Below are 26,465 nucleotides of genomic sequence, written 5' to 3' on the forward strand. Positions count from 1 at the left end.
CTCTGAATTAGTTATGTAGAAGAACAAAAGTGCGTTGTGTTTCTTTCTCGCTTTTTTATTATGTTTATTATTGATGGATCCAGTTATGATTGGTCTGACCTTTTTTATTTGGTATTTTCGCTCCACACAATGTCAGCTTGGCACACATGATGCACAGGACTCCAGGCATTAAATGGGTCTGAACATTTAAAATCTGTTTTGTTTATTGAAAAATATAATTTTACGATTTTAAATGGCTCTTATACACATATATATATATATACTATCTGTTATTCTTTATTTTTTCGACTAGTCAACCAGCCTCCTGTGTCTGTTTGACTTCCTGTCGGCTGCAGTCAAATAGTCCTTTTTGCTTCTGAAGGTTGCTCACTGAGTGAAACGATCCGAAGTATCTAAGAAGCCGCCATGATAAGAGCTGTTCAAATTCACTTTTCCGAACTCCTCGTGAATTCTCCTTCCCATCTTTGCTTGACCCCGTGACGTTTTCAACAGCGGTCAAGGAAAAGTGGTTAGGAATAGACGTTAGGAGGTCAATGTTTTGACTATTCGACCGCAGCCCTTTTCATGTGATCACCTGTGTTGCAATAGTCCCGTCAGCCTTGCTGTTCCCTTATGTTTCCTCCACCAATCAGCTTTCAGGCTGCAGTTTCTGCCCACCTGTGTCTTGTGGTCTGATTAGTTCCTTGTGTATCCATGGTCCTGTCTTTTTGCCTACTGGTTGTTGATTCGTCTGCTATGTTCCTGTTGGTCGTGTCTGCATTACCTGATCCTGTTTGTGCCATTTTGCCCGTTCTGTTTTGTCTGTTGGATTTTTCAGTGACTCATTATGGCTCCCCTACTTTGTACATTTTGATTTGGATATTTGTTTATTATAATCACTGTTATTCATCCTTCTGCTCCCTGTGTCTCTCTGCATTTGGGTCCATCCCCTGTTTCCTGGGCGGAACATATCATTTATTAAATGTATTAACATGTGTTTTATCATGTTTACACCATCACATTCACAACGTCCAGAAAATCTGAGGCTGAACCCTGAAAGGGACCAACATGACAACACTCTGAATAGCTGTACTGCCAATACGTGATGAACAAAGATGCCAGACCAATACAACCTCGCATAAAGAGATCGTAGCTTAATTTATCTCAAATTACTACTCTGTTCGGTCTATTGAGGAACACAGCCTTCACATTACATTATTAGTGTGTACGTGTGTATTTTTCATCGGTGTGTTACAGTTTGCTGGTCAGCTGAGGCTGGCTGTGTGTGCTGGCTGTCCCTGGAAATCCTCCATCAAAGGCGGCGTTCAGCACCTCGTCGAGGTTTGCGGCTGTGACAAAGTCCAGGTCGGCTCGGACATTGGCTGGAAGCTCCTCCAGGTCCTTCTTGTTGCGCTGGGGAAGGATGACGCACTTCACTCCTGCCCTGTGGGCCGCCAGGACCTTGTCCTTGATACCGCCCACCTGAGGAAAACAGACCAATCCAGTCGGTTAAAACTGGGTGTACATTTCTTTTGGGAATCAAAACGTTTACCTATTATTATGTGTTGAAATGTGACAACTCACCGGTAGCACCAGCCCTCTCAGTGTGATCTCTCCTGTCATGGCAACGTCTGATCTGACCAATCGGCCGCTAAACAGTGAGGCTAGGCAGGTTACTATGGTAACACCTGCAGAGGGGCCATCTTTGGTGACAGCTCCAGCTGGGAAGTGGAGGTGGATGTCTGTCCCTTCTAGTGGGTCTGGACCGCCCACCACTGTTCAAATCCACACAAATGTCGGGTTCAAATGCATGTTAATGAGCCTATTTCATTATTTACCTGCCGGCATATTCAGTTTATATATCTGTGTGAACTCACTGTTGGTGAGCTGGTAGGTTTTAGCATTTGCTCTGAGCCAGCTGATAGCCAGATGGGCGGATTCTTTCATAACGTCCCCAAGCTGACCGGTCAGAGTGAGCTGACCTTCTCCCTCCATTCGACTGGCCTCCACAAACAGAATCTCCCCACCGAGTGGGGTCCAGGCCAGACCCACTGCCACACCTGGCAGGGTGAGCCTCTCAGACACCTTCCAACACACACACACACACACACACACACACACACACACACCAGGGTGAGAGGTGAGAAATATGTGGAGAAGAAAGACAAGTGAGATGAAAGACACTCTGAAATGAAAACTACACCTGACACATTTCATTGTGTTTCCTATTATACTGCATTATCTGTCTTTATGTACAGCAGCTGTGAAGCTCTGAGATTAATGAGTTGTGAGAGCTTTATAGACAGCCAAAGAAAAAAAAAGGGGGAAATTCTGCACAGGTCTCTGTAATTGTGGATTGTGGACCCCTGTTGATGTGTTGCCTACCTCCATTTCAAACAGAGGAAGACCCAGGATGTCCTTTAGGGCAACGTTGTCGATCACTATGGGCATCTCTGGGGGGGCTGCCTTGTCTGAGCACACATGAAATTAAATGTATTGAATCCTTTTGTGAAGAATTGATGTTAATCAGACGAGTGTGAAGAATAATGACATCACTAAAAGACATATAAACACACATATTGAGAGAAACAGAACTTTGGAGTTAATTATGAGGGGCCGTTTAGGCCATAACTATTGAGACACTCTCACACTCACTACTGAAATACTTACACACATACTAATGAAACACTCGTACATTCACTATTGAAACGCTTGTACACTCACTACTGAAACACTTACACATACATACATACATACTCTGTAAATATTCTTACGCATACATATGTGAAACACACACGCATACATATATACTTCTGTGTCATATACACATACATATGAAATGCTTACATGCATACAAGTGAAACATGTATACGTATCTATCTGTTTTCAGTTATATGTATGTATGCTCTTACATGAGGATGTGCAAGCGTCTCACATGTAGTATACATGTGAGACGCTTGCATGTGTATGTGTACTACGCATGCAGTACACATACAAGTAATTTCAGTAGTGACCGTGAGAGTGTTGACTCCAAATATTGGCTCCAAAAAAACAACCGTCTCTCCATCAGGTCCTTCTCTCGAGCGAACCATAGACAACATAGAATTTAGGGTAACGGTGTGGTCATCAAGCTCTCTCAAACATCTCTCTTCTCCTGAAACTTGCTGTAGGCATTGAACGCAGCGCAGCACCCTATTGAAAAAATCAATGATGTCATCGCGATTGCCAATTACGAATAAGGCCTGCAGACTGATTAAAATATATAGAAGTTGCACCTTCATATTCAATCGCAAAAAAAAATATTGATTGGAATAACCTTGAAATGTCACGCTCTTAAGATTGGCGCTTTGTCGCTGTTCAAAACATGCACTCTTTGCTTCCGACTTCCGGTTTAACTGAAATACCTTCCGTATGCTAGTGAGATGTCGTTCATACATACTACTGAAACACTCGTACACTCACTACTGAAACACTTACACACATACTACTGAAACACTTACATACATACTACTGAAACACTCGTACATTCACTATTGAAACACTTACACACATACTACTGAAACACTTACACACATACTACTGAAACACTTACACACACACTACTGAAACACTTACACACATACTACTGAAACACTTACACACATACTATTGAAACACTTACACACATACTACTGAAACACTTACACACATACTACTGAAACACTCGTACACTCACTACTGAAACACTTACACACATACTACTGAAACACTTACACACATACTACTGAAACACTTACACACATACTACTGAAACACTTACACACATACTACTGAAACACTTACACACATACTACTGAAACACTCGTACACTCACTACTGAAACACTTACACACATACTACTGAAACACTCGTACACTCACTACTGAAACACTTACACACATACTAATGAAACACTCGTACATTCACTACTGAAATTACTTGTATGAATACATGTGAGACGCTTGCACATCCTCATGTAAGAGCATACATACATATAACTGAAAACAGATAGATACGTATACATGTTTCACTTGTATGCATGTAAGCATTTCATATGTATGTGTATATGACACAGAAGTATATATGTATGCGTGTGTGTTTCACATATGTATGCGTAAGAGTATTTACAGAGTATGTATGTATGTATGTGTAAGTGTTTCAGTAGTGAGTGTACAAGTGTTTCATTAGTATGTGTGTAAGTGTTTCAGTAGTGCGTGTGAGAGTGTCTCAATAGTTATGGCCTAAACGGCCCCTCATAGTTAATGCCTGAGAGAGAGAGAGACAGACAAAGAGGAGAGGACGCATGCCTGACATCAGTTACCTGGCAACCTAGAGGGCTTTCTGACAAAGCAGTACAAAGTGACTCGCTGATATCCTCCGTTTGTCCCCAGCTCTAATTTTCACTCTTATCTCTTTCCTTCCAGTCTCTTTCTAAATATCTGAAACTGCACCTTTAACACTCTGCAGTATACAAATCTGGTCACTTTTGCTGATTCCCTTTCAACTTGAGTGGTGTCGTTTTGATTTATGATTACCTTATCTAAGATTGTTTGATTGTTTTTCACTAAAAAGAAATGTTCATGTTTTTCACTTTGCTTTTTGATCAAATCAGTCTGAACATTTTTACACTCCAAAAGTTATCCAATAAAAGATGACATTTCAAAGTATTTAAATAATAGCATAACTTCATTCGTATTGATAAGCCTTATTATTTTTTTGTGAGTATGTACATGTTCGTAGATTATTGTGAGTGAGAGTGCAGGTATGCGCTGAAATGCGACAAAGGATTTGACCCTCTACCTCCCACCAATCCAAACATCCCATTGAGACACAGACAGGAAAGAGAGCCCGGGTTCTCACCGCTCTGCTGCGTCGGACCCGCGGCGGTCGAAGCATCTGTCATGGTGACTCTGTGACCTTCAGCGACTTTCACAGCCACCGCTCTGCAGATGGCCCCGAACTTCCTTTCTAGGGAGCGCACGCCCGCCTCACGGGTGTAACTAAAATAACAAGCACACACACAAACACACACACAAGCAAACAAACAGCAGATCATTAGACGGATGTGGGGGGTGAGGTTTCATTGGTGCTGTAGCTTGGGTTGTCAGGTTTGTGACGATGTAAATGATCAGTGTGCGTCAGGTATGTGATCACAACACAAAACGGAGGAAAACCAGTTGATTTTAAACAAGCTGTTTTGGGCTGTCCTGCAAATGTGGTGCCCCTCCAGGGCCTGAAAATCCTAAAAGTTTGTATTAGTCCCGCATTATGAACAAATCAACATCTTTCACATTAGAAATTAACTAAGATTATATGTTCATATGTGAGGACACTTTTATTCACATGGAACTCTTCTGTTTCTCGTTGTTTTAAAGAGATCAGGAGTATCCCTCTAAGGATGAGCACCAAGCTGTCCGCTGTTGGCCGTTTCTATAGTTACCAGCCTGCAGTGAGGCAAGTGTTGTACAGAGGCTCTGCAGGTCTGCAGGCAGCATACGGCTCGCCGTCTGAAAAGACTGAGAGCCTGGGTCAGCAGCTCCATGTTTGCCGATTTCTTTTTTAAACACGCCAGACAGTTTAAACAGGCTGTTGTGTAGGCCAGTTGTTAAAATATGAATATTAAAGGTTACTATCTGGTTGAGAAGTCAGAAGCACTGCTCATCATTCCAAACAAATAGCCGACAAACCACTTAACACCTTAATGACTCACTCTCGGACACTCTGATGACCAGAAGTTTACTTTTCTATTTAATGTTTCTTCATGCTTGTCATCAGTGCCACTGGGTGTATTGCTGGGCCCATCGGAGGAAAGGGAGGCACAGGAAAACCAGAATCATCTGTCAGATCCTGCTGCAGTAAAATGAGAGGTCTGAAGGGAATCTGGCGCTCAGAAACACTACCGCTCTCATCCACAGGGAGTGCTATAATAATCAGTAGGAAATGAAAGTTCCTTGTGGTAACTTTGAAAGAAGCTAGTTTCCATTTTTTCATGCTGAATACCTGCTGATTATATCCTGCGTGGTGTCCTGTGGTATATGCAGCTGTTGGGGTGTTAATCCATGCTGCTCCAGCTGGTTTGGGATCAGATGACGGTGAGCTATCTCCACCTTCTCCTCCTGAGTGTAGCCTGAAACACGAACGCACGCACTTTGATGTGTGTTTTTTGCTTGTTCTATTTTACTTATGTACTTTTTCCTTCATTCATCATGTCCGTGCTATCCCTGTCTTTACACTGTATATGTATGAAAAATGAACTCAAATAAAATAAAATAAATGTAGCGGTAGGATCTCAAGTTGCAGGATCCCGTAGCTGGTAGGGTAAGTTTAGGAGGTGCACAAATAGCAGCTAACAGATACTGAATGTTACAGTGTGTAATACAGAGTAACAAAAACAATGCAGCATGCGTTTCAAAGGAAATATCTGTACCTGACTGTAGGTAATAATGTAACTTATCATCGACGGTTCGTTTATCTCCGCCCCCTTAACATTCTCACTTAGTATCCATCAAGTGCAGGTCTTGGACTAAGAGACGTGGATATACTTCATGTTGAGACTCTTAAACACAGTGTTGCTTTGTCCTGACTACACTGCAGAAACCTCGAGAATACAAATGCACTCAGTTTTGGAATTGTTACATCACCAGAACAAGAGTTTGGCTTCAAGAGCACATGGAAACAGCATAGATGAGTCCTGGGAGTGCCTCTCTGCACCTAAACTCACCTTGAACCTGCAGCACCTCCATCCTGTCCAGCAGGGCAGGAGGAATGCTCGCTGTGGTGTTTGCAGTGGCAATGAAGAGCACTTGGGAGAGGTCAAAGGCCACGTTGAGGTAATGGTCTGTGAAGCTGTGGTTCTGCTCTGGGTCCAGTACCTAAGGGAATATATAGAGACTGTTTCATTGGGCGTGTTTTTAGTGCTTAGTCAAACTTAATTTAATTTATCTCAATTAGTCGGTTATTTCACAGAACAAACACAAACATAACAAAATGCTTATTAGCAATGATACAGTTACGGTATGAAGTTGGAAGGATATACATGTTAAGGTAGAGAGAATAGATCTGATACTGATAGAAAAGGATCTGGACTTAAATACACTCTTCACATGTGGCCCTAAGCCTCTTCCCCAGATACAACTACACGTCATCTCGGAGAGAGAAACAGAGCTGACCTCGAGCAAGGCAGCAGCAGGGTCTCCTTGCAGGCTCTTCCCCAGCTTGTCCACCTCATCCAGGAGGAACACGGGATTATTTACAGCAACCGTCTTTAAACCGTTGATAATGCGGCCGGGCATGCTCCCGACATAGGTGCGTCTGGAGAGTGATGAGAATGATTTGACTTGATCCACTGGGTAAATAGTGACAGCAGAGAAGGTGAAAATCCTGTTTGTTCTGCCACGATGACGCACTGGTCCTGCTCTTGTCACATGACAGTAATTATAGAGTGTACACACAAAGTTCAAATGCAAGCTGGCGACAAGAACTTGCAAGCTGAAAGCTTGTGCCAGAAAAAGGATATAAACAAAACAAATGGAGTGGTCTACCTTTCAGAGTATTCCTATTCTAATTAGATAATTAACTGAAATTACACTTGTGCTGTCGGTGAAGCGAGACACGCGTTTCTCATCTGGCTTTTAAAAAGGTGTCGCAACTCGGTCCTGTCCTCCTCTAAAATACCAGGATCAGCTCCGCCACCTGGGATGAGTGTGTGTGTGTTTTGACGGAGATAAGACTCATTCGGGACTGAGGCTGTAAACAGGCGGATCAAAGGCGAGCTGAGTGATCTGCCTGCCGAACTCTCGTGACTCTTTGACCGACTCAGTGTGAGTCGGTCTCCGGTTCACTAGGATGTTGTAGTTTGTGTTGCGGTCAACTTTACTCGATGTATGATTTGAGGAACACAAACACAGTGATCGCTTATCTCCACAACTGAAGTTCTTTGATTCAGTTCAAATGTATTCAATTCCTTGAAGATTAACAGGGTTGCACTTTTCACAAGAACAGATGACCCCCATCTGACCTCTGACTGAGGTTACAGCGTAATTGATTGAATTGATTGTAATTTGACAGCGTGGTCACTTGTTGTTGACCACACCACAAATACAATTCATGTTGTGCTCTTTACATAAAACAAGCTTTAACCAATACCACATTACATAATTAAAACATTGAGAAATAGCAGACTTACTATACATTGTGTAAAAGGGAATAGCATTTCTATCCAAAGTGCTTAGCGAGAGATAATGAAATCTTGGCCAAATGCTGAAGATTGTATAAATGATAACATAACTGTGGATATGCGAATTGTTTTCCTCTTCTGTGCCTTTTCTGAATTAAGTATTTAATTTGTTACACATTTGGAACCAATCTTGGATTGCAGCAATTCTGTCAATGATTATTTCCACTAAAGTAAAAATGACTTACTTTTTATATGGTGAAAGGAAACAGCATTTTAAAAAACAATGATTTAGTATGAGGGTAGAACTGTGAGAGTTTGTGTAAGGGTGTCAACTGTTATTTTGAAAGTCATTGTGTTATTATGACTATTAATGCCTCTTGGTTTAAAAACATATGCTTGTCTTTTGAAAGATATATTTGATGTTGAATTGAGTTTTGATAGAGAAAAGTCTTTTTGGTATTTTGAATATTTGTTGGTATTTAATGAACAAAATGTGGTTTTGTGAAGAACCAACTATGTAGCTAATGGTGTAATGTACTGTAGGTGTGTTGCTGTGTCAATAATTGAGAACATGTAAGTAAGTAGAGGTTAACACTACAATAACATGTTTCATTACTTTAATAGAGTGGCACAGGGATGAAATATTTTTGGGATATTTTAAATCTCTAAACCACAGGCCATTTTTCAGGCATCTAACCAAAAAGGCATTTAAAGAACAAAAATGCTGATTCTTGCACCACTTTATCTTTTAAGAAAAATAAATTTATTTTTTAGAAGTATATTTAAAAATGCAATCAATGAACTTTAATCACGAGTGCTCATGTTCCACGCAGCAGCACTGAGCTCCGATACACATCCACAGAGCTTGTGTAAGCCACCGAACAATAGACTCACACTGCAGTCAAATTGTTACATCCAGTGTTTCACTTCCCGTGTTCTGAAACTAGATCATTTTGAGACAACTCAGGACTTAATGTATATTTATATGTAATTTATATGCTTCTATGTAATAATACGTCATCCATATCTGTGTTGTCCACTACTACTGCTGCTATAGACTCTCCAGTAGAGACGCTGTCTTATGTATACCTGTGTCCACGGATGTCAGACTGGTCACAGACGCCTCCCAAAGCGATGCGGTGAAACTCTCTGCCCAGGGTCCTGGCTATGGAGCGTCCTACACTGGTCTTACCAACTCCTGGGGGCCCCACAAAGCAAAGGATGGGTCCCTAGAGACAAAAACAACAGCATGAAATCCACAGGTAAATATGAGGTACATCTCAGAAATCCCTGACTTTTTGTCTTTCCACACTTTATGTTCTGATCTATAAGACACACCTTCAGAGAAGTCTTCAGCTGTCGAACAGCCAGGTACTCCAGCACACGCCTCTTCAGCTTGTCCATGGCATAGTGATCGTTGTCCAATAGAGTGCGAGCAGCTTGGATGTCCAGGCAGTCTGAGAGAGAGAGAGAGAGCAACCCTCCAAATCGTTAGATGAAACAGTTATTTGGATTTATTTGCAGGATATACTTGGTTTTAACTCCTGGGCATGCAAACAAATACACCCTGAACATTGAAGTCTCCACTCTCGGAGGTTATCTATAATTGAGGCAGTCTGTGGTCACCAGCAGAGACAAAGCAAAGAACATCAGCGGGGGTACCGACATTCTGATGTGATGGCCGGCCACCACAGATACACTATACTGTATATCTATATATGGCTTCTGGTGGGGATATACTATTGCCTTGGAAACCTCTGGTTTCACATTTGAACATGAACGATACAGGATGTGAGACTTAAGAGGCGTAAGTAAAGTACTTTATCTATTATAAAAATAGATATTTTTATGGGGAAGGGGCAGCAGAACAAGCTGTAAACGCACCACTGACATATTATCAGCCTTTAAAGTTGGTATGACTCTTATGTTAGCAAAACAGTTAAACAACCAGCATTTGTTTTTTTACAACAGCTGTGGATGGAAACTGGGTGAGATTGAATGAGAGTGGTGAGACTGAGCCAAAACAGTCAAAGTTGTGAGCTGGTAAAACTGAACAAATGAGCTGAGAAATGCTACGACACTCGTGAGGCTGCACTCACACCAAATCGGGGTTTGCGGGTGAACGTCAGTCCTCTCTTTCCTTAAGCAGTCCGACAACAACAAACTCTCCAGTGCATCTGAGCTGTGAGTCCAGTTACTTTTGGGACTTCCTGTATCTTGCTGAGTATATTCTTTAAAGAGGTTTCTCTGCTATATTACTACTGTATCTGCTGTATTTAGGTAGGTATGCTAGTCTGTACTGTCTTTCTAATTTGAACATTTTGAGCTGCGATTTCGTGCTTTTTTACACAAGTGACTGAAAAGGCAACCAAAACAGCTAGGATTTAAGTATTTGCTCTGTAATCCAAATGTACTAGGGACTAAGCTATATTCTACTTTCTACCTTGAGGTAAAACTGACCTTTGTCCTTAATCAGTTTGGCACAGAATTTCACATTCTAGCAAACTGAGACTTCACTGGTGGAAAGGTATCCCCTGCCTGAGTGCCGACTCATACCAGTATCGATCGATAAGTGAGCAATTCCTTCAACAACCTGTGGGCGGGCTCATCACAGCTGTAACTAATTATCGCCAACTCAGGTGTATAACCAGGTGGGGGCTTGAAGCATCAGCTGAAGCGTCAGGGAAGACTCCTCGTATGAAGACTCGGAGGATAAAGACCTAGGAGTCTTTCGTGGGAGTCTTCGGTGGTGGCTGAGGGCGGCTGAGTATAAACATTTCCCTGTGATAATGTGTTTTCTTTCCATACCTGTGTGCACATCTACTCGTAGATACTACAGTCTGCGGACTCGTTCACACATGCATCAAAATCCCCACTCTCTTATTTATCCCACCCGCTCCACACAGACCCAGCGCCTCGTCACAGGGGGCCTCTGGAACTGCCAGTCAGCTAACCGCAAGGCGGACTTCATCTCTGGCTTCGCTGTCAAGCAATCACTGGACTTCCTGGCTCTCACTGAGACTTGGATCACACCAGACAACACATCAACCCCTGCTGCTCTCTCCTCTGCCTTCTACTTCAGCCACACACCCAGACCCTCTGGTCGGGGTGGGGGCACAGGTCTACTCATCTCACCCAGTTTTTCTCTCTACCCGCTTCCATTATTCACCCCACTGTCTTTTGAATTTCATTCAGGGACGGTTACTCATCCGGTTCAACTAACCATTGTTGTTCTCTACCGTCCACCTGGCTCCTTGGGAGACTTCTTGGAAGAATTAGACGTCCTCCTATCAAACTTCCCAGAAAATGGCCCCCCGCTCATCCTTCTGGGTGACTTTAAGATCCAGACAGAGAAGTAATGTGACCTGCTACTCTTACTGTCTTCCTTTGCTCTCTCGCTCAGTCCTTCCCCTCCTACTCACAAAGCTGGCAACCACCTTGACTATATTTTCACCAGAAACTGCTCTACATTTAACCTCACTATAACTCCACTTCATGTCTCTGACCACTTCTTCATCTCTTACTCTCTCCCACTCTTTGGAACTGACAACCCTCCCACAACGGACTCTGCACCTGTCCGTCGCAACATCCGCTCCCTCTCACCCTCTCACCCTCCTCTCTGGCCTCGTCTGTTCTGTCAGCCCTCCCTTCAACTGACTCCTTCACACTCATGCAGACTAACTCTGCCACTGACACTCTCCTCTCTACTCTGTCTTCCTCTCTTGATTCTCTCTGTCCTCGTACGACTCGAAAGGTCCACAAGTCCTCTCCGGCTCCGTGGCTGTCCGAACTAGTGCACGCCGAGAGAGCCACTATGCGAGCATCGGAAAGGAAATGGCGAAAATCCAAACACGGCAGCGACCTGCTCGCCTATCACTCTCTTCTCTCCTCCTTCTCTACCTCTATCTCTGCAGTCAAAAGTATGTTCTACCAATCCAGAATTGAATCCTCTTTGTCTAACCCCAAAAAGCTCTTCTCAATTTTTTCCAACCTCCTTGACCCCCCTGGTCCCCCCCCCCCCCTAACCTCCACCCTTCTACCAAGCCACTTTGTTGACTACTTCACAAAAAAGATAGACGACATACGCTCCTCATTCACTAATCCATCTTCTATAACTACACCTCCATTAACTTCATCTTCTTCCCCCTCGTTTTCCTCTTTTATACCCCTGTCTCCTAATCAAGTTCTTACCTTGGTAACCTCTGCCGGCCCAACCACCTGCCCCCTTGACCCCATCCAGTCTCACATTCTCCAGTATATTGCTCCGGACCTTCTTCCCTTTCTCACCCATCTTATTAACACCTCCCTCTCAACAGGCTGTTTCCCTAACTCTCTGCAGGAGGCAAGAGTCAACCCTCTCCTGAAGAAACCCACTCTCGACCCGTCTGAAGTCAACAACTACAAATCTGTCTCTCTCCTCCCCTTCCTTTTCAAAACTCTAGAGCGAGCTATCTTTAACATAGTCTCCTCCTATCTCCACAGCAACAACCTTCTAGACCCCCACTAGTCTGGATTCAAGGCAGGCCACTCAACAGAGACTGCCCTCCTTGCTGTCTCTGAGCAGCTTCACAATGCTAGAGCAGCCTCTCTCTCATCTGTTGTTATCCTTCTAGACCTTTCTGCTGCCTTTGACACAGTGAACCACCAGATCCTTATTTCCTCCCTACAGGACCTGGGTATCTCAGGCACCGCGCTCTCACTCTTCTCATCCTACCTCACCGACCGCACTTACCGGGTAACCTGGAGAGGATCTGTGTCTGAGTCTTGTCCTCTAACTACTGGGGTCCCCCAGGGCTCAGTCCTTGGTCCTCTTCTCTTCTCTCTGTACACCAACTCTCTCGGCTCTGTCATTCGCTCGCATGGCTTCTCCTACCATAGCTACGCTGACGACACCCAATTGATCCTCTCGTTTCCCCAATCTGAAACACAGGTAGCAGCACAAATCTCTGCCTGTCTGACTGACATCTCTCAGTGGATGTCCGTACACCACCTGAAAATTAACCCGGACAAGACTGAACTTCTCCTCCTTCCAGGAAAAGGCTCTCCCACCCACAATCTGACTATTAACTTTAACAACTCAGTGTTGGCTCCGACTCCGACTGCCAGGAACCCCGGTGTGACACTCGACAGTCAACTCTCCCTGACTGCCAACATTACCACAACAACACGCTCCTGTAGGTACATGCTGTACAACATCAGGAGAATACGACCTCTTCTAACTCATAAGGCGGCACAGGTTCTGGTCCAGGCTCTGGTCATCTCACGGATAGACTACTGTAACTCCCTCCTGGCAGGTCTACCTGCTAATGCCATTCGACCGCTGCAGCTCATCCAGAATGCAGCTGCTCGACCGGTCTTCAACCTCCCGAAATTTACCCACACTACTCCGCTCCTCCGCGACCTTCACTGGTTACTGGTGGCCGCCCGCATCCGCTTCAAAACATTGGTACTTGCGTACCGTGCTGCAAACAGATCGGGTCCGGTCTACATCCAGGACATGGTCAAACCGTACACCCCACCTCGTTCACTTCGCTCGGCTTCTGCCAATCGGCTTGTAGTTCCGTCACTACGAGCTAAACACTCGATGAAGTCACGACTGTTTGCTGTGCTGGCTCCTCATTGGTGGAATGAGCTCCCCATTGACATCAGGACAGCAGAAAGTCTCTACACCTTCCGTCGCAAACTAAAAACACATCTTTTTCGACTATACCTTGAATAGGGAAGGTAGCGCCATAGTAGCACTTTGGTAGCACTTAAATGGCTCTTACCGATAGCACTTTGTAGTTTAACACTTTAGTAGCACTTAAATGGCTCTTACTGATAGCACTTTGTAGTTTAACTTTATTGAAGAAAGTGTACTTGCTTGATTCTTGTTGTTCTGAGTTAAGACTCATGGTTTAATGCACTTATTGTAAGTCGCTTTGGATAAAAGCGTCAGCTAAATGACATGTAATATAATGTAATGAATGTGGCTAGTGAGTTCAGGCTGCGGCGGTGGGGACAGCAGGGGATGGCAAAAGAACTACACCAAAGGCTTTGCGGCAAAAGCCTGATTTGGTGTAAATGCAGCCTTTGTGTAGTGAATGCAGCCTTTGTGTAGTGAGTCTAGTGACACTTCCTGTGGGTTCCTCACAAGATACATCTTTCACATTACACGCCGTCACGATATAAATATTGATTAGTGCAGCAGAATGTTAGTATGAATGACGACCATGTGGGTGCATTGGTGTAATCTGAGTTAAGGGTATAAATAAGTATGAGAAGCAACCTGGGCAGTGAATGTATCAAAACGGTTTAATCCTTTATTTCAGCTAACTGGCCGTGACATGTTATTATTTGAGCATATTCATTAATATTTAAATCTGTACCAATCTAACACCTCCATTTGGTGAGTCCAAAGACAACAGAGAGCTTCAGCAAACAAAATCTTCAAAGCAAAATCAGCAAAGACCAATTACGTTTAAATATTGGGCACAGTTTTAGGCATTACATTTAACCTCACTATAACTCCACTTCATGTGTCTGACCACTTCTTCATCTCTTACTCTCTCCCACTCTTTGGAACTGACAACCCTCCCACAACGGACTCTGCACCTGTCCGTCGCAACATCCGCTCCCTCTCACCCTCTCACCCTCCTCTCTGGCCTCGTCTGTTCTGTCAGCCCTCCCTTCAACTGACTCCTTCACACTCATGCAGACTAACTCTGCCACTGACACTCTCCTCTCTACTCTGTCTTCCTCTCTTGATTCTCTCTGTCCTCGTACGACTCGAAAGGTCCGCAAGTCCTCTCCGGCTCCGTGGCTGTCCGAACTAGTGCACGCCGAGAGAGCCACTTTGCGAGCATCGGAAAGGAAATGGCGAAAATCCAAACACGGCAGCGACCTGCTCGCCTATCACTCTCTTCTCTCCTCCTTCTCTGCCTCTATCTCTGCAGTCAAAAGTATGTTCTACCAATCCAGAATTGAATCCTCTTTGTCTAACCCCAAAAAGCTCTTCTCAATTTTTTCCAACCTCCTTGACCCCCCTGGTCCCCCCCCTAACCTCCACCCTTCTACCAAGCCACTTTGTTGACTACTTCACAAAAAAGATAGACGACATACGCTCCTCATTCACTAATCCATCTTCTATAACTACACCTCCATTAACTTCATCTTCTTCCCCCTCGTTTTCCTCTTTTATCCCCCTGTCTCCCAATCAAGTTCTTACCTTGGTAACCTCTGCCGGCCCAACCACCTGCCCCCTTGACCCCATCCCGTCTCACATTCTCCAGTATATTGCTCCTGACCTTCTTCCCTTTCTCACCCATCTTATTAACACCTCCCTCTCAACAGGCTGTTTCCCTAACTCTCTGCAGGAGGCAAGAGTCAAACCTCTCCTGAAGAAACCCACTCTCGACCCGTCTGAAGTCAACAACTACAGATCTGTCTCTCTCCTCCCCTTCCTTTCCAAAACTCTAGAGCGAGCTATCTTTAACATAGTCTCCTCCTATCTCCACAGCAACAACCTTCTAGACCCCCACTAGTCTGGATTCAAGGCAGGCCACTCAACAGAGACTGCCCTCCTTGCTGTCTCTGAGCAGCTTCACAATGCTAGAGCAGCCTCTCTCTCATCTGTTGTTATCCTTCTAGACCTTTCTGCTGCCTTTGACACAGTGAACCACCAGATCCTTATTTCCTCCCTACAGGACCTGGGTATCTCAGGCACCGCGCTCTCACTCTTCTCATCCTACCTCACCGACCGCACTTACTGGGTAACCTGGAGAGGATCTATGTCTGAGTCTTGTCCTCTAACTACTGGGTCCCCCAGGGCTCAGTCCTTGGTCCTCTTCTCTTCTCTCTGTACACCAACTCTCTCGGCTCTGTCATTCGCTCGCATGGCTTCTCCTACCATAGCTACGCTGACGACACCCAATTGATCCTCTCGTTTCCCCAATCTGAAACACAGGTAGCAGCACAAATCTCTGCCTGTCTGACTGACATCTCTCAGTGGATGTCCGCACACCACCTGAAAATTAACCCGGACAAGACTGAACTTCTCCTCCTTCCAGGAAAAGGCTCTCCCACCCACAATCTGACTATTAACTTTAACAACTCAGTGTTGGCTCCGACTCCGACTGCCAGGAACCCCGGTGTGACACTCGACAGTCAACTCTCCCTGACTGCCAACATTACCACAACAACACGCTCCTGTAGGTACATGCTGTACAACATCAGGAGAATACGACCTCTTCTAACTCATAAGGCGGCACAGGTTCTGGTCCAGGCTCTGGTCATCTCACGGATAGACTACTGTAACTCCCTCCTGGCAGGTCTACCTGCTAATGCCATTCGACCGCTGCAGCTCATCCAGAATGCAGCTGCTCGACCGGTCTTCAACCTCCCGAAATTTACCCACACTACTCCGCTCCTCCGCGACCTTCACTGGTTACTGGTGGCTGCCCGCATCCGCTTCAAAACATTGGTACTTGCGTACCGTGCTGCAAACAGATCGGGTCCAGTCTACATCCAGGACATGGTCAAACCGTACACCCCAGCCCGTTCACTTCGCTCTGCTTCTGCCAATCGGCTTGTAGTTCCGTCACTACGAGCTAAACACTCGATGAAGTCACGACTGTTTGCTGTGCTGGCTCCTCATTGGTGGAATGAGCTCCCCATTGACATCAGGACAGCAGAAAGTCTCTACACCTTCCGTCGCAAACTAAAAACACATATTTTTCGACTATACCTTGAATAGGGAAGGTAGCGCCGTAGTAGCACTTTGGTAGCACTTAAATGGCTCTTACTGATAGCACTTTGTAGTTTAACTTTATTGAAGAAATTGTACTTGCTTGATTCTTGTTGTTCTGAGTTAAGACTCATGGTTTAATGCACTTATTGTAAGTCGCTTTGGATAAAAGCGTCAGCTAAATGACATGTAATATAATGTAATGAATGTGGCTAGTGAGTTCAGGCTGCGGCGGTGGGGACAGCAGGGGATGGCAAAAGAACTACACCAAAGGCTTTGCGGCAAAAGCCTGATTTGGTGTAAATGCAGCCTTTGTGTAGTGAATGCAGCCTTTGTGTAGTGAGTCTAGTGACACTTCCTGTGGGTTCCTCACAAGAGACATCTTTCACATTACACGCCGTCACGATATAAATATTGATTAGTGCAGCAGAATGTTAGTATGAATGACGACCATGTGGGTGCATTGGTGTAATCTGAGTTAAGGGTATAAATAAGTATAAGAAGCAACCTGGGCAGTGAATGTATCAAAACGGTTTAATCCTTTATTTCAGCTAACTGGCCGTGACATGTTATTATTTGAGCATATTTATTAATATTTAAATCTGTACCAATCTAACACCTCCATTTGGTGAGTCCAAAGACAACAGAGAGCTTCAGCAAACAAAATCTTCAAAGCAAAATCAGCAAAGACCAATTACGTTTAAATATTGGGCACAGTTTTAGGCATTACTTAGCACTATAACATGAGGCTGGGTATAGTATAGTATTCATCTCATACAGTATCTGAGGCATGTGACATACTGTATGTGGCTTGTGGACCTGGACTAAGGTTCACCTTCAGCTTTCTTTACCTTTGGTGCTTTTGCTCCATGGCAACTCTACCATCAAATCCAAGTAGTTTCTGGTCAGGGCAAATTCAGGCATGGACTGAGGCATCTTCTTCAACCTGAAAACATATAAATAAGATTAACCAAAACACGGGTCAGACTGTGGACCAGGACTCATCAGTGAAATCAAGCATTAAACAGTGAAGGAGGATGGGCTGTGTGTTCAATTTTCAAACTGTGCAATCAAAGGTCAAGTTTGCCCAGAAAAGATACTAAGGTAATTACAGATAATTAGTACAGAGAGAACACACATGACAGAGCTTATCCGGGCAAGTTCACCTCTTGAGCTCTTTGAGGCAAACTTTGAACGCAGCATCAGGCATCTTGGCCCCATGGATCTTCTTCTCCAAGACTGCAGTGTCGTCACCATCCTCATCTTCCTCATCTAGGTTGAGCTGCCGGCCCGGTAAGACTCCACCTTTACGCACTGATAACACCTGAACAGATGCGACACAGAGAGGTAAACAGGCATATAAATACAGACATGGTTGAAAGGAAAAGGATAAATGCAAATGTTTGTTACCCTCTTCTCATTTTCAGGACTTGATTTCCTGGTTTTCTGCAGCAGTTTTAGTCCCTCTATCTGTCTGGTCAACATGGGCAGAGCCTTCTTAAATCGCTCCTCCAAGGTCAGCGCATCCAGGACCTTTACAGTACACGTGGAAATACAAAAAAAATCATTCACAATGAATTCACCTCAGAGAAAATCTTTACATTAAGCCTATTCTAATGTATGGACTATTTAAAAATGTTTCCCCTCACTTGCGCCATTCGGTAGTAGCTTCAAAAAAAGACTGTGGCAGATGTTCCAATACACCCCTCCCCCCACATATCTAACCCAGGAACACCGATGGGCAAGTTCACAGAGAACTATCTCAAGGTCCGAATCGCAAACTAAATTGTGCTGATAATATTACAGCGTCAATACAGTTTGACTGTTTTTGCGTCTGTTTGCAATTATCGATGTGGAATAAACATCAAGAACAACGGGAGAGAAAAAGAAAAATACAGGTCCCGACCAACCAGGTGCAGATGCACTCAGTTTAAATTGACAGAGAGCAACCTTATTTGCGGTTACACATCTCAGTCTGTCTGTCAGAGCTGTAAAACAACATGCAGTGATTTGAAGCAAAAGAACGGAAAGGAGGAAAAAAGAAAGAAAAATATCATTCAATGCCGCCGTGGTCAAAGAAAAGTCTGTGTATGACCTTATTAATGCACTTCAGCTGCCACCAACTTTCTGAAGACGCTAATACTTTCACTGTAACTGACTGTGGCTATTAGCACATTGCACACATTTTCCCAGCGATTGGCTTGTTACTCTACTACATAAATTGTTACAAATATGTTCCATCTGAGAAACATGCTGTCATCGCATTAAAAAGCCCACAATAAGTGGCTTTAAACACAGATCAAACCGTTCACCTCACCTGTAGTTTTTCCTTGTTTGAGGTGCGGATCATGGAGGCTACCACATCAGGTAGAGTTTCTCTGGGCAGACTGTCCAACAGACGCCTGAACTTAGCCACCACTGGAACTGACATGTCCAACATACCTAACAACTACACACACACACACACACACACACACGGTGAAATTTGATTTATGACATAATAAGGCTTTCTTTCAAGGCCTAAGTCCAATCCATCAGTGTATTACTTTTCCTTTTTAAATGCCTCTCCCTTATGGAATGCATGTTGAAATGCCTTGTTATTGAAAGGTGGGAGACAAATAAATGTGCTTGCCTAAAACAGATAGGACAAATGTTGCTGGTTTCATGTGATACACTTTTATTCACATTAAATGAATCATCTATTTTGCCGACTTCATTAAGTGCTTATAACTGCAACCTGCAGGTCGTCCCATAGCAAGATGAGATAAGATAAGAAGGTTCTTTATTCATCCTGAGGGATAGTCCTGTGCACAATGTAATTCTGCAATGCAAAGTTCAGATCTTTGTGTTTTGGAGAATAACACTGAATGTAAACATTTCTCTTTAAGAAACTCCACAGGACAACACCAGCAGCCCCTGTTAGGATTAGTTAGTGAAGAGTAGTTAGTGAGGAGTAGTTAGTGAATGGTAGTTAGTGAAGGGTAGTTAGTGAGGAGTAGTTAGTGAGGAGTAGTTAGTGAGGAGTAGTTAGTGAAGGGTAGTTAGTGAGGAGTAGTTAGTGAAGGGTAGTTAGTGAGGAGTAGTTAGTGAGGGGTAGTTAGTGAAGAGTAGTTAGTGAGGAGTAGTTAGTGAGGGGTAGTTAGTGAAGGGTAGTTAGTGAGGAGTAGTTAGTGAGGAGTAGTTAGTGAGGAGTAGTTAGTGAGGAGTAGTTAGTGAGGAGTAGTTAGTGAGGAGTAGTTAGTGAGGAGTAGTTAGTGAAGGGTAGTTAGTGAGGAGTAGTTAGTGAAGGGTAGTTAGTGAGGAGTAGTTAGTGAGGAGTAGTTAGTGAAGAGTAGTTAGTGAGGAGTAGTTAGTGAAGAGTAGTTAGTGAGGAGTAGTTAGTGAGGAGTAGTTAGTGAAGAGTAGTTAGTGAAGAGTAGTTAGTGAGGAGTAGTTAGTGAGGAGTAGAATAAAACCGGCAATAAAAATGTGTTTTAAGAAAGTGTGAAACACCGTTACCACGAGAAGGCCTCAAGCATTCAGCCATAACTGACCACCCAAAATATTGTGCAGTTTTGCTGCAGAAGAATGGGAGCCTAGACACATACTTGCACACTCGTACACGCACGTACATGTACACACACGCACACAAATACACACGTACACACACACACACACATACACGCACACACTTCATGTTCTAGCATATGCAACCGCAGAAGCTAGATGTGGAATCAACCCCAATTGTTCCACATTTCTAATAGATGTCCTACTGCTCTAAGTTTTCTGAAGGACAAACCTTTCAGCCCACATGGGATCTGAAAATAAATGATCATTTCTGGGTTGAGGAATCTCACCTGGGAAAAAACTAACTCTGTTGAAAGGAGCTCTATAACTGATTTATTTTACAGGCAAACCATGTGAAACCTGTAATATAAATGTGTATGAATCACAAGAAGCTAATTTTCTTCCTTTTAAATTAATCTATTTTATTGAATATTGTGTGTAACCGTTATTGAATTATTTCATATTTCACACACACACAAACACAAACACACCTGTACAGCAGCCTGGTAAAACTTGTTAGACAGCTCCCCCAGATCTCCATCTTTGGCCGTGGCACGCTCTGTTACTGGGGTTGTGTAATGCTCCAGTTGATCCAATTGCTCCACCTGCAATTCATTTTCATCCACATTTGTACGTGTTACATATTAAGTGACAGGTGTTTTTGTACGATACTGTCAAAGAAAAGGAAGCTGTGAGTAAGGACCCCAAACAGGAATGCATCTTTGTCACTGTTTCATTGGAAAAAGCAATATTAGGAGATGTAAGGTACTTTTTTGATTTTTTTGCTTTGGAGTATTGTTTTTACAAAATGGGTCCCCGCTTTGGTTGTATCATGGAAACGCACAAAAACGCTTATGTACACGTGCATGAAAGGGAGTGAAAGGACACGACACGCTGCTGCTGCTGGTTGTTTGTTTTATGCCCGGACAAAAACTCCACAGCGCACCTTTAAGTACTGGCTAATGGTGGTGAGTTTGACCAACTTTCACTGGGTGACTGGTATTAGATGAAAAGAAGTGATTAGAGACATCAAGTACACTATGGGCCAACATCTGTATGAACGGGTCCCAGTTTTGTTTCTCTCATGTATATGCACAAGGACCCTCACAGGGCATTTTAAGGATGATGGGGTTGCTGATTAAATTAACTACTGTCTGATTTTATTTTAAAAGTTTACCTCTGCCAGGACAAAGGGTCGCCCCTTTAGCAGACTTGACACACTGAAGCGGCACAATCCAGTGATGAGGAGGGTGTAGTGGGGCTTTGGCCAGTTGCTGCCCACCACCTGCACCGCTATCCCTGCTGTACCGATTCTACAGAGACAGAAACAGAGAAAGTGAGAGTGAGAGATGACAGACGACTCAAGCCTGTCCAAAGCTTCACAGCGGCATTAACTTATGGTCAACCATAATCAACCAATATTTTTTTCCTGTTTGTTCAGATTCAGTCTTCACACTGTGGATCTGACCAGGACCTCACAATGAATTCCTGTTTCGGATCAGACAACTTTATTATAACCAGCGGGTGTGCTGTAGTATGTGGTAGTCTCTAATTTGAGTCTCCCGTCAACAGCCACAAAGAGCCGCGTGCTCATTTCTCCTCCAAGTGAAGCAGTTTGTTTTTCTCTTCCAGGAAAACAAACTAGATTGTGATTTGGGACTCATTATATACCATATGTATGTATAAATACTCTATACGAGTGCTGCTGACACTTTGTCAAAACGTGCAGCATGGGGGCCTCAAGCACTGCGACGTGAGACACGGTTTACTGACACAAAATTAGGAAATCTTTTAGTGGGACAGCTCCAATAGTTATTATAAGCTCAGAGGCCTTAAATATGGCCATGTGTGAGCATGACCGTGCAGCAGGACATTATGGTACTTCTAGCTGCGTCCATTCACCGATGAGCAACAACCCCCTTCTACACGCATACAAGATGTGCTTCCGATTATGGGCTTGCAGTGGCTAGGACATCAATTTCTGATGTTAATGTCAAGTGGTAGCCACCACAGAGTAAAAGCCTTTTGAAGACACTTGTACTGTTGAAAGGGAAAAGAGGATTGGATAACCAGCATTATACACCTCTTTCCCCCTCACATGTACAACACATTGCTGTTCCTTGTGTTGCTGTGGTAAACCAACACAAGGAACAGGGGCACCAGATTGTCTCTGTTCTTTTTGTTTAAAGGTTCCCCCTTCTGCATCATGTAGCCTCTAATCGAACTGAACATGCTATTTAGGAGCAATAGGGGGCTAAAATGTCAAGTTGGGGGCCTTACCCAAAGGTACTTTTCCAGTAACTGTGATTGAAAAGAGAGACAAACTGTCCAGAGACAATTGCTACTTAGTAACCAGACTGACCTAGTAGACAGCTGGTGAAAGGTTGAAGTCCACTGCGCTGTGCTTGGCTGCAGGGCCACTGCTAAACTGTAACTGTACTGCTAAACTGTAATATATATATATGAAATACTGGACATGGAGCATGTTAACATAAGTATACAAACATTGTATTTTTGTTTATTCATGTATATTAAGCCCGACAAAAGACTGTTATTTGCCCCTCCAGTCATTAACAATGATAGACAACGCTTGCGATACAAACCACAGAACACAACTTCATCTAATCTGTGAGGAGTGACTTGGCTTTTTTTTTTTAGAACAAATTTAGAAATTAGAAACTGAAACTTTCTGTCATTAAACATAAGTACTGCGCAGGAAAATACCGATATGATTTAATGTGACTCCTTTTAGACACACACAAAAGGATAACAAAAAAAAATCCCATTAGAATCATACACTTGGGACGAGTTGTTCCCTAATAGTTAACCATGTCTAACATATGTCTGTATCTGTTTTGGCTTGGCTTTCACTTCTCAAATTGTTTAATTTAATATATTTCTTTAGAGGCTTGAAGAGGTAGAGACTCTTTAGTTTGAACAAGAAGATGGGACATTTGAGAAACTAGGTGGAGGGGTCCTGACCCCCGGTTGGAGGTCCAGAACCTGGCATGCCCCCCTCCCCACCACACACAACACAACAGCCCCCCTTTGAACACCTTATTTGACTAAATGTGTATTACTTGTGTAAGGTGGGCAGGTCGTCGGTGTCGTGTTCTGGGTCTCTGGTGTTGGGAATTACTCCTATGATTGTGCTTTTCAGAGATGTCCCCTTCAACAGCCGTTGGCTGACCAGGTGCATGTTCCGCGGAGAGTCCACGCTGAACCTCACGGTGGAGCCGGGGAGGAGCACCCCTTCGTGGCTCAGCAGCAGCGGGAGGCGGCTCGGTATCTGGATTCCGTCGCCGGGTGCCATTATCCGTTGTTTCCAGAAACCAGGTTGCTGCCTATGACACAACTCCTGAGAACAAATACGCAGTCCAGTCAAACAGACCGGACGAGAGTAAACACAAGACTTCCGCATAGTGTTTTCAAAATAAAAGGCTCACTGACCAGCCAAACACACAATTGAGCTTACTATGTGTGTAAACGACGCATGGGTTTAAAGATATTGTTTCAGAAATTAAAAGATGGTTGGTTTTTTTTTCTCAGTCATGTAAAAGTCGCCGTTCTTTACTCCGAAATGTAACATTTAGGATGTTGTCGGCTCTTACTGGGGCACCCTTTTACTTCTGGTATGCTCTGGTTAGGCTACGGCAAGTACACATGGACAAACTGTACGTTATTGCTGCAAAACAAGTTGCGTTCGATTCCAATGAGTAAGTTAAGTTGAGCCTTCTAAAATGTTCCTGTCTTTTGTAAAGCCTGCAAATGTAATGCTGCTCCGTTTCAAGTGATGAGATACTTGTACCTGCTTGTACACGTTGTTTTGCTAATATCACCCATATTTCATATGTTGATATCAGATTTTGTCTATAGGCTTCTTGCTACTTTACAGATTACAATTGTACATACAAATAAAAGACCGGTTTATAAAAAACACCATTACAATGTTACTTACATGTTAATACATCAACAATACTATTACAAGATAATATGATCTGACAGTGTCCAATATGCTGCATTATGAGTACATTTCACAGATGATACATTACATTACATTACATATCATTTAGCTGATACCCATCCAAAGCGACTTAAAATAAGTGCATTCAACCATGATGAGTACAAACTCAGAACAACAAGAATCAATAAAGTACAATTTCTTCAAGAAAGCCAAACTACAAAATGCTATAAGTAAATTCCATGTAAGTGTTTTTATTCAAGGCATAGCCGGAAAAGATGTGTTTTTAGTTTCCGGCAGAAGTTGTAGAGACTTTCTGCTGTCCTGATTTCAGTGGGGGGCTCATTCCACCATTGAGGAGCCAGGACAGCAAACAGTCGTGATTTTGTTGAGTGTTTAGCTCGAAGTGGAGCAGCTACAAGCCGATTGGTAGATGCCGAGCGAAGTGAACGAGCTGGGGTGTATGGTTTGACTATGTCCTGGATGTAGACTGGACTCGATCTGTTTGCAGCACGGTACACAAGTACCAATGTTTTGAAGCAGATGCGGGCGGCCACCAGTAACCAGTGAAGGGATTCTGAATGAGCTGCAGAGGTCGGATGGCATTAGCAGGTAGACCTGCCAGGAGGGAGTTACAGTAGTCTAGGCGTGAAATGACCACAGCCTGGACCAGAACCTGTGCCGCCTTATGAGTTAGAAGAGGACGTATTCTCCTAAAGTTATGCAGCATGTACCTACAGGAACATGTTGTTGCAGTAATGTTGGCAGTCAGGGAGAGTTGACTGTTGAGTGTCACACCGAGGTTCATGGCAGTCGGGGTCGGGGCTAACAAAGAGTTGTTGAATGTAGTCAGGTCGTCGTGGGTGGGAGAGCCTTTTCCCGCAAGGAAAAGTAGTTTAGTCTTCTCAGGGTTAATTTTCAGGTGGTGTGCGGATATCCACTGCAAGATGTCAGTCCGACAGGCAGAGATTGGTGCTGCTACTTGTGTTTCGGATTGGGGAAATGAGAGGATCAGTTGGGTGTCATCCGCATAGCTATGGTAGAAAAAGCCATGTGAGCGAATGATAGAGCTGAGAGAGTTGGTATACAGAGAGAAGAGGAAAGGACCCAGGACTGAGCCCTGAGGGACCCCAGTAGTGAGTGGACAAGGCTCAGAGACAGGTCCTCTCCAGGTTACCTGGTAAGTGCGGTCTGTGAGGTAGGATGAGAAAAGGGATAGAGCAGAGCCTGAGATATACAGGTCTTGGAGGGAGGAAATAAGGATCTGGTGGTTCACTGTGTCAAAGGCAGCGGAAAGGTCTAGAAGGATAAGGACAGAGGAGATAGAGGCTGCTCTAGCAGTGTGAAGCTGCTCAGAGACAGCAAGGAGGGCAGTCTCTGTTGAGTGGCCTGCCTTTAATCCAGACTGGTGAGGGTCAAGCAGGTTGACTCAAGCCTATTAATGAATCCTAAACTTAAACTAAACTACAACTCATTTGAAAGCCTTGTTCTTAGTCTTTTACATCCAACCTGGAAAACATTACAGCCAATCCTATGTGTTATACTGTACCGGCGTCTAGGTCCATATTCAGAATTTATATCTGAATTTTTTGAGTTTTTATCAAGTTTAGTCCTTAAAACTGATAAGGTTATTATTGTAGGAGATTTTAATATTCATGTGGATATTGATAATGATTGCCTTAGTACTGCATTTATCTCATTGTTTTACTCGATTGGCTTCTGTCAGAGAGTACAGAAACCCACTCACTGCTTTGGCCACACCCTCGACCTTGTTCTTGCATATGGCATTGACATTGAGCATTTGGAGGTCTTCCCACAGAACCCTCTTCTGTCAGACCATTACCTCATAACTTTTGAGTTTATACTCCCGGAGTATACACCGTTAGTCAAAAGTTTCTACACCAGATGTCTAACTGACAGTGCTGTAGCTAAATTTAAAGAAGCAATTCCTTCTGCATTTGATTCAATACCATGTCTCAATGTGACGGAGGACTCCTGTGCTAACTTTAGTCCGTCCCAGATTGATCATCTTGTCGATAGTGCTACAGGCTCACTGAGAA

At 43.7% G+C, this 26,465-nt stretch overlaps 1 protein-coding gene across 2 annotated transcripts; it reads right to left on the reverse strand.

The window, feature by feature from the left end:
- On the reverse strand, positions 1-24,026 carry lonp2 (lon peptidase 2, peroxisomal). Of its 2 annotated transcripts, XM_034534876.1 has the most exons (18): positions 23,895-24,026; positions 23,525-23,802; positions 21,622-21,757; positions 20,936-21,049; positions 19,216-19,347; positions 18,309-18,431; positions 18,065-18,222; positions 17,750-17,844; positions 9,512-9,630; positions 9,263-9,402; positions 7,167-7,308; positions 6,719-6,869; positions 5,998-6,124; positions 4,858-4,997; positions 2,365-2,450; positions 1,857-2,064; positions 1,564-1,754; positions 1-1,461 (listed from the first exon to the last, which is right to left on the reverse strand). In XM_034534876.1, exons 2-18 carry the CDS (start codon positions 23,755-23,757, stop codon positions 1,231-1,233), a joined length of 2,526 nt encoding a protein of 841 aa, XP_034390767.1. In that variant the 5' UTR covers positions 23,758-23,802; positions 23,895-24,026; the 3' UTR covers positions 1-1,230. The 2 variants fall into 2 exon arrangements, with proteins under 2 accessions (XP_034390767.1, XP_034390766.1); XM_034534875.1 differs by lacking the exon at positions 23,895-24,026 and having other exon boundaries at positions 23,525-23,849.
- Between the last annotated feature and the right edge of the window lie 2,439 nt (positions 24,027-26,465).

This window comes from Cyclopterus lumpus, chromosome 6, assembly GCF_009769545.1.
Source record: "Cyclopterus lumpus isolate fCycLum1 chromosome 6, fCycLum1.pri, whole genome shotgun sequence".
NCBI lineage: Eukaryota > Metazoa > Chordata > Actinopteri > Perciformes > Cyclopteridae > Cyclopterus > Cyclopterus lumpus.

Coding starts and splice junctions, on each gene's coding strand:
- lonp2 (XM_034534876.1), bottom strand. CDS start 23,757: ATGGCACCCGGCGACGGAATCCAGATACCGAGCCGCCTCCCGCTGCTG. Junction 18,432..19,215: donor CAAACAAGGAAAAACTACAG/GTGAGGTGAACG, acceptor TGTACTGTAAAG/GTCCTGGATGCGCTGACCTT. Junction 9,631..17,749: donor ATGGAGCAAAAGCACCAAAG/GTAAAGAAAGCT, acceptor TCTCTCTCTCAG/ACTGCCTGGACATCCAAGCT.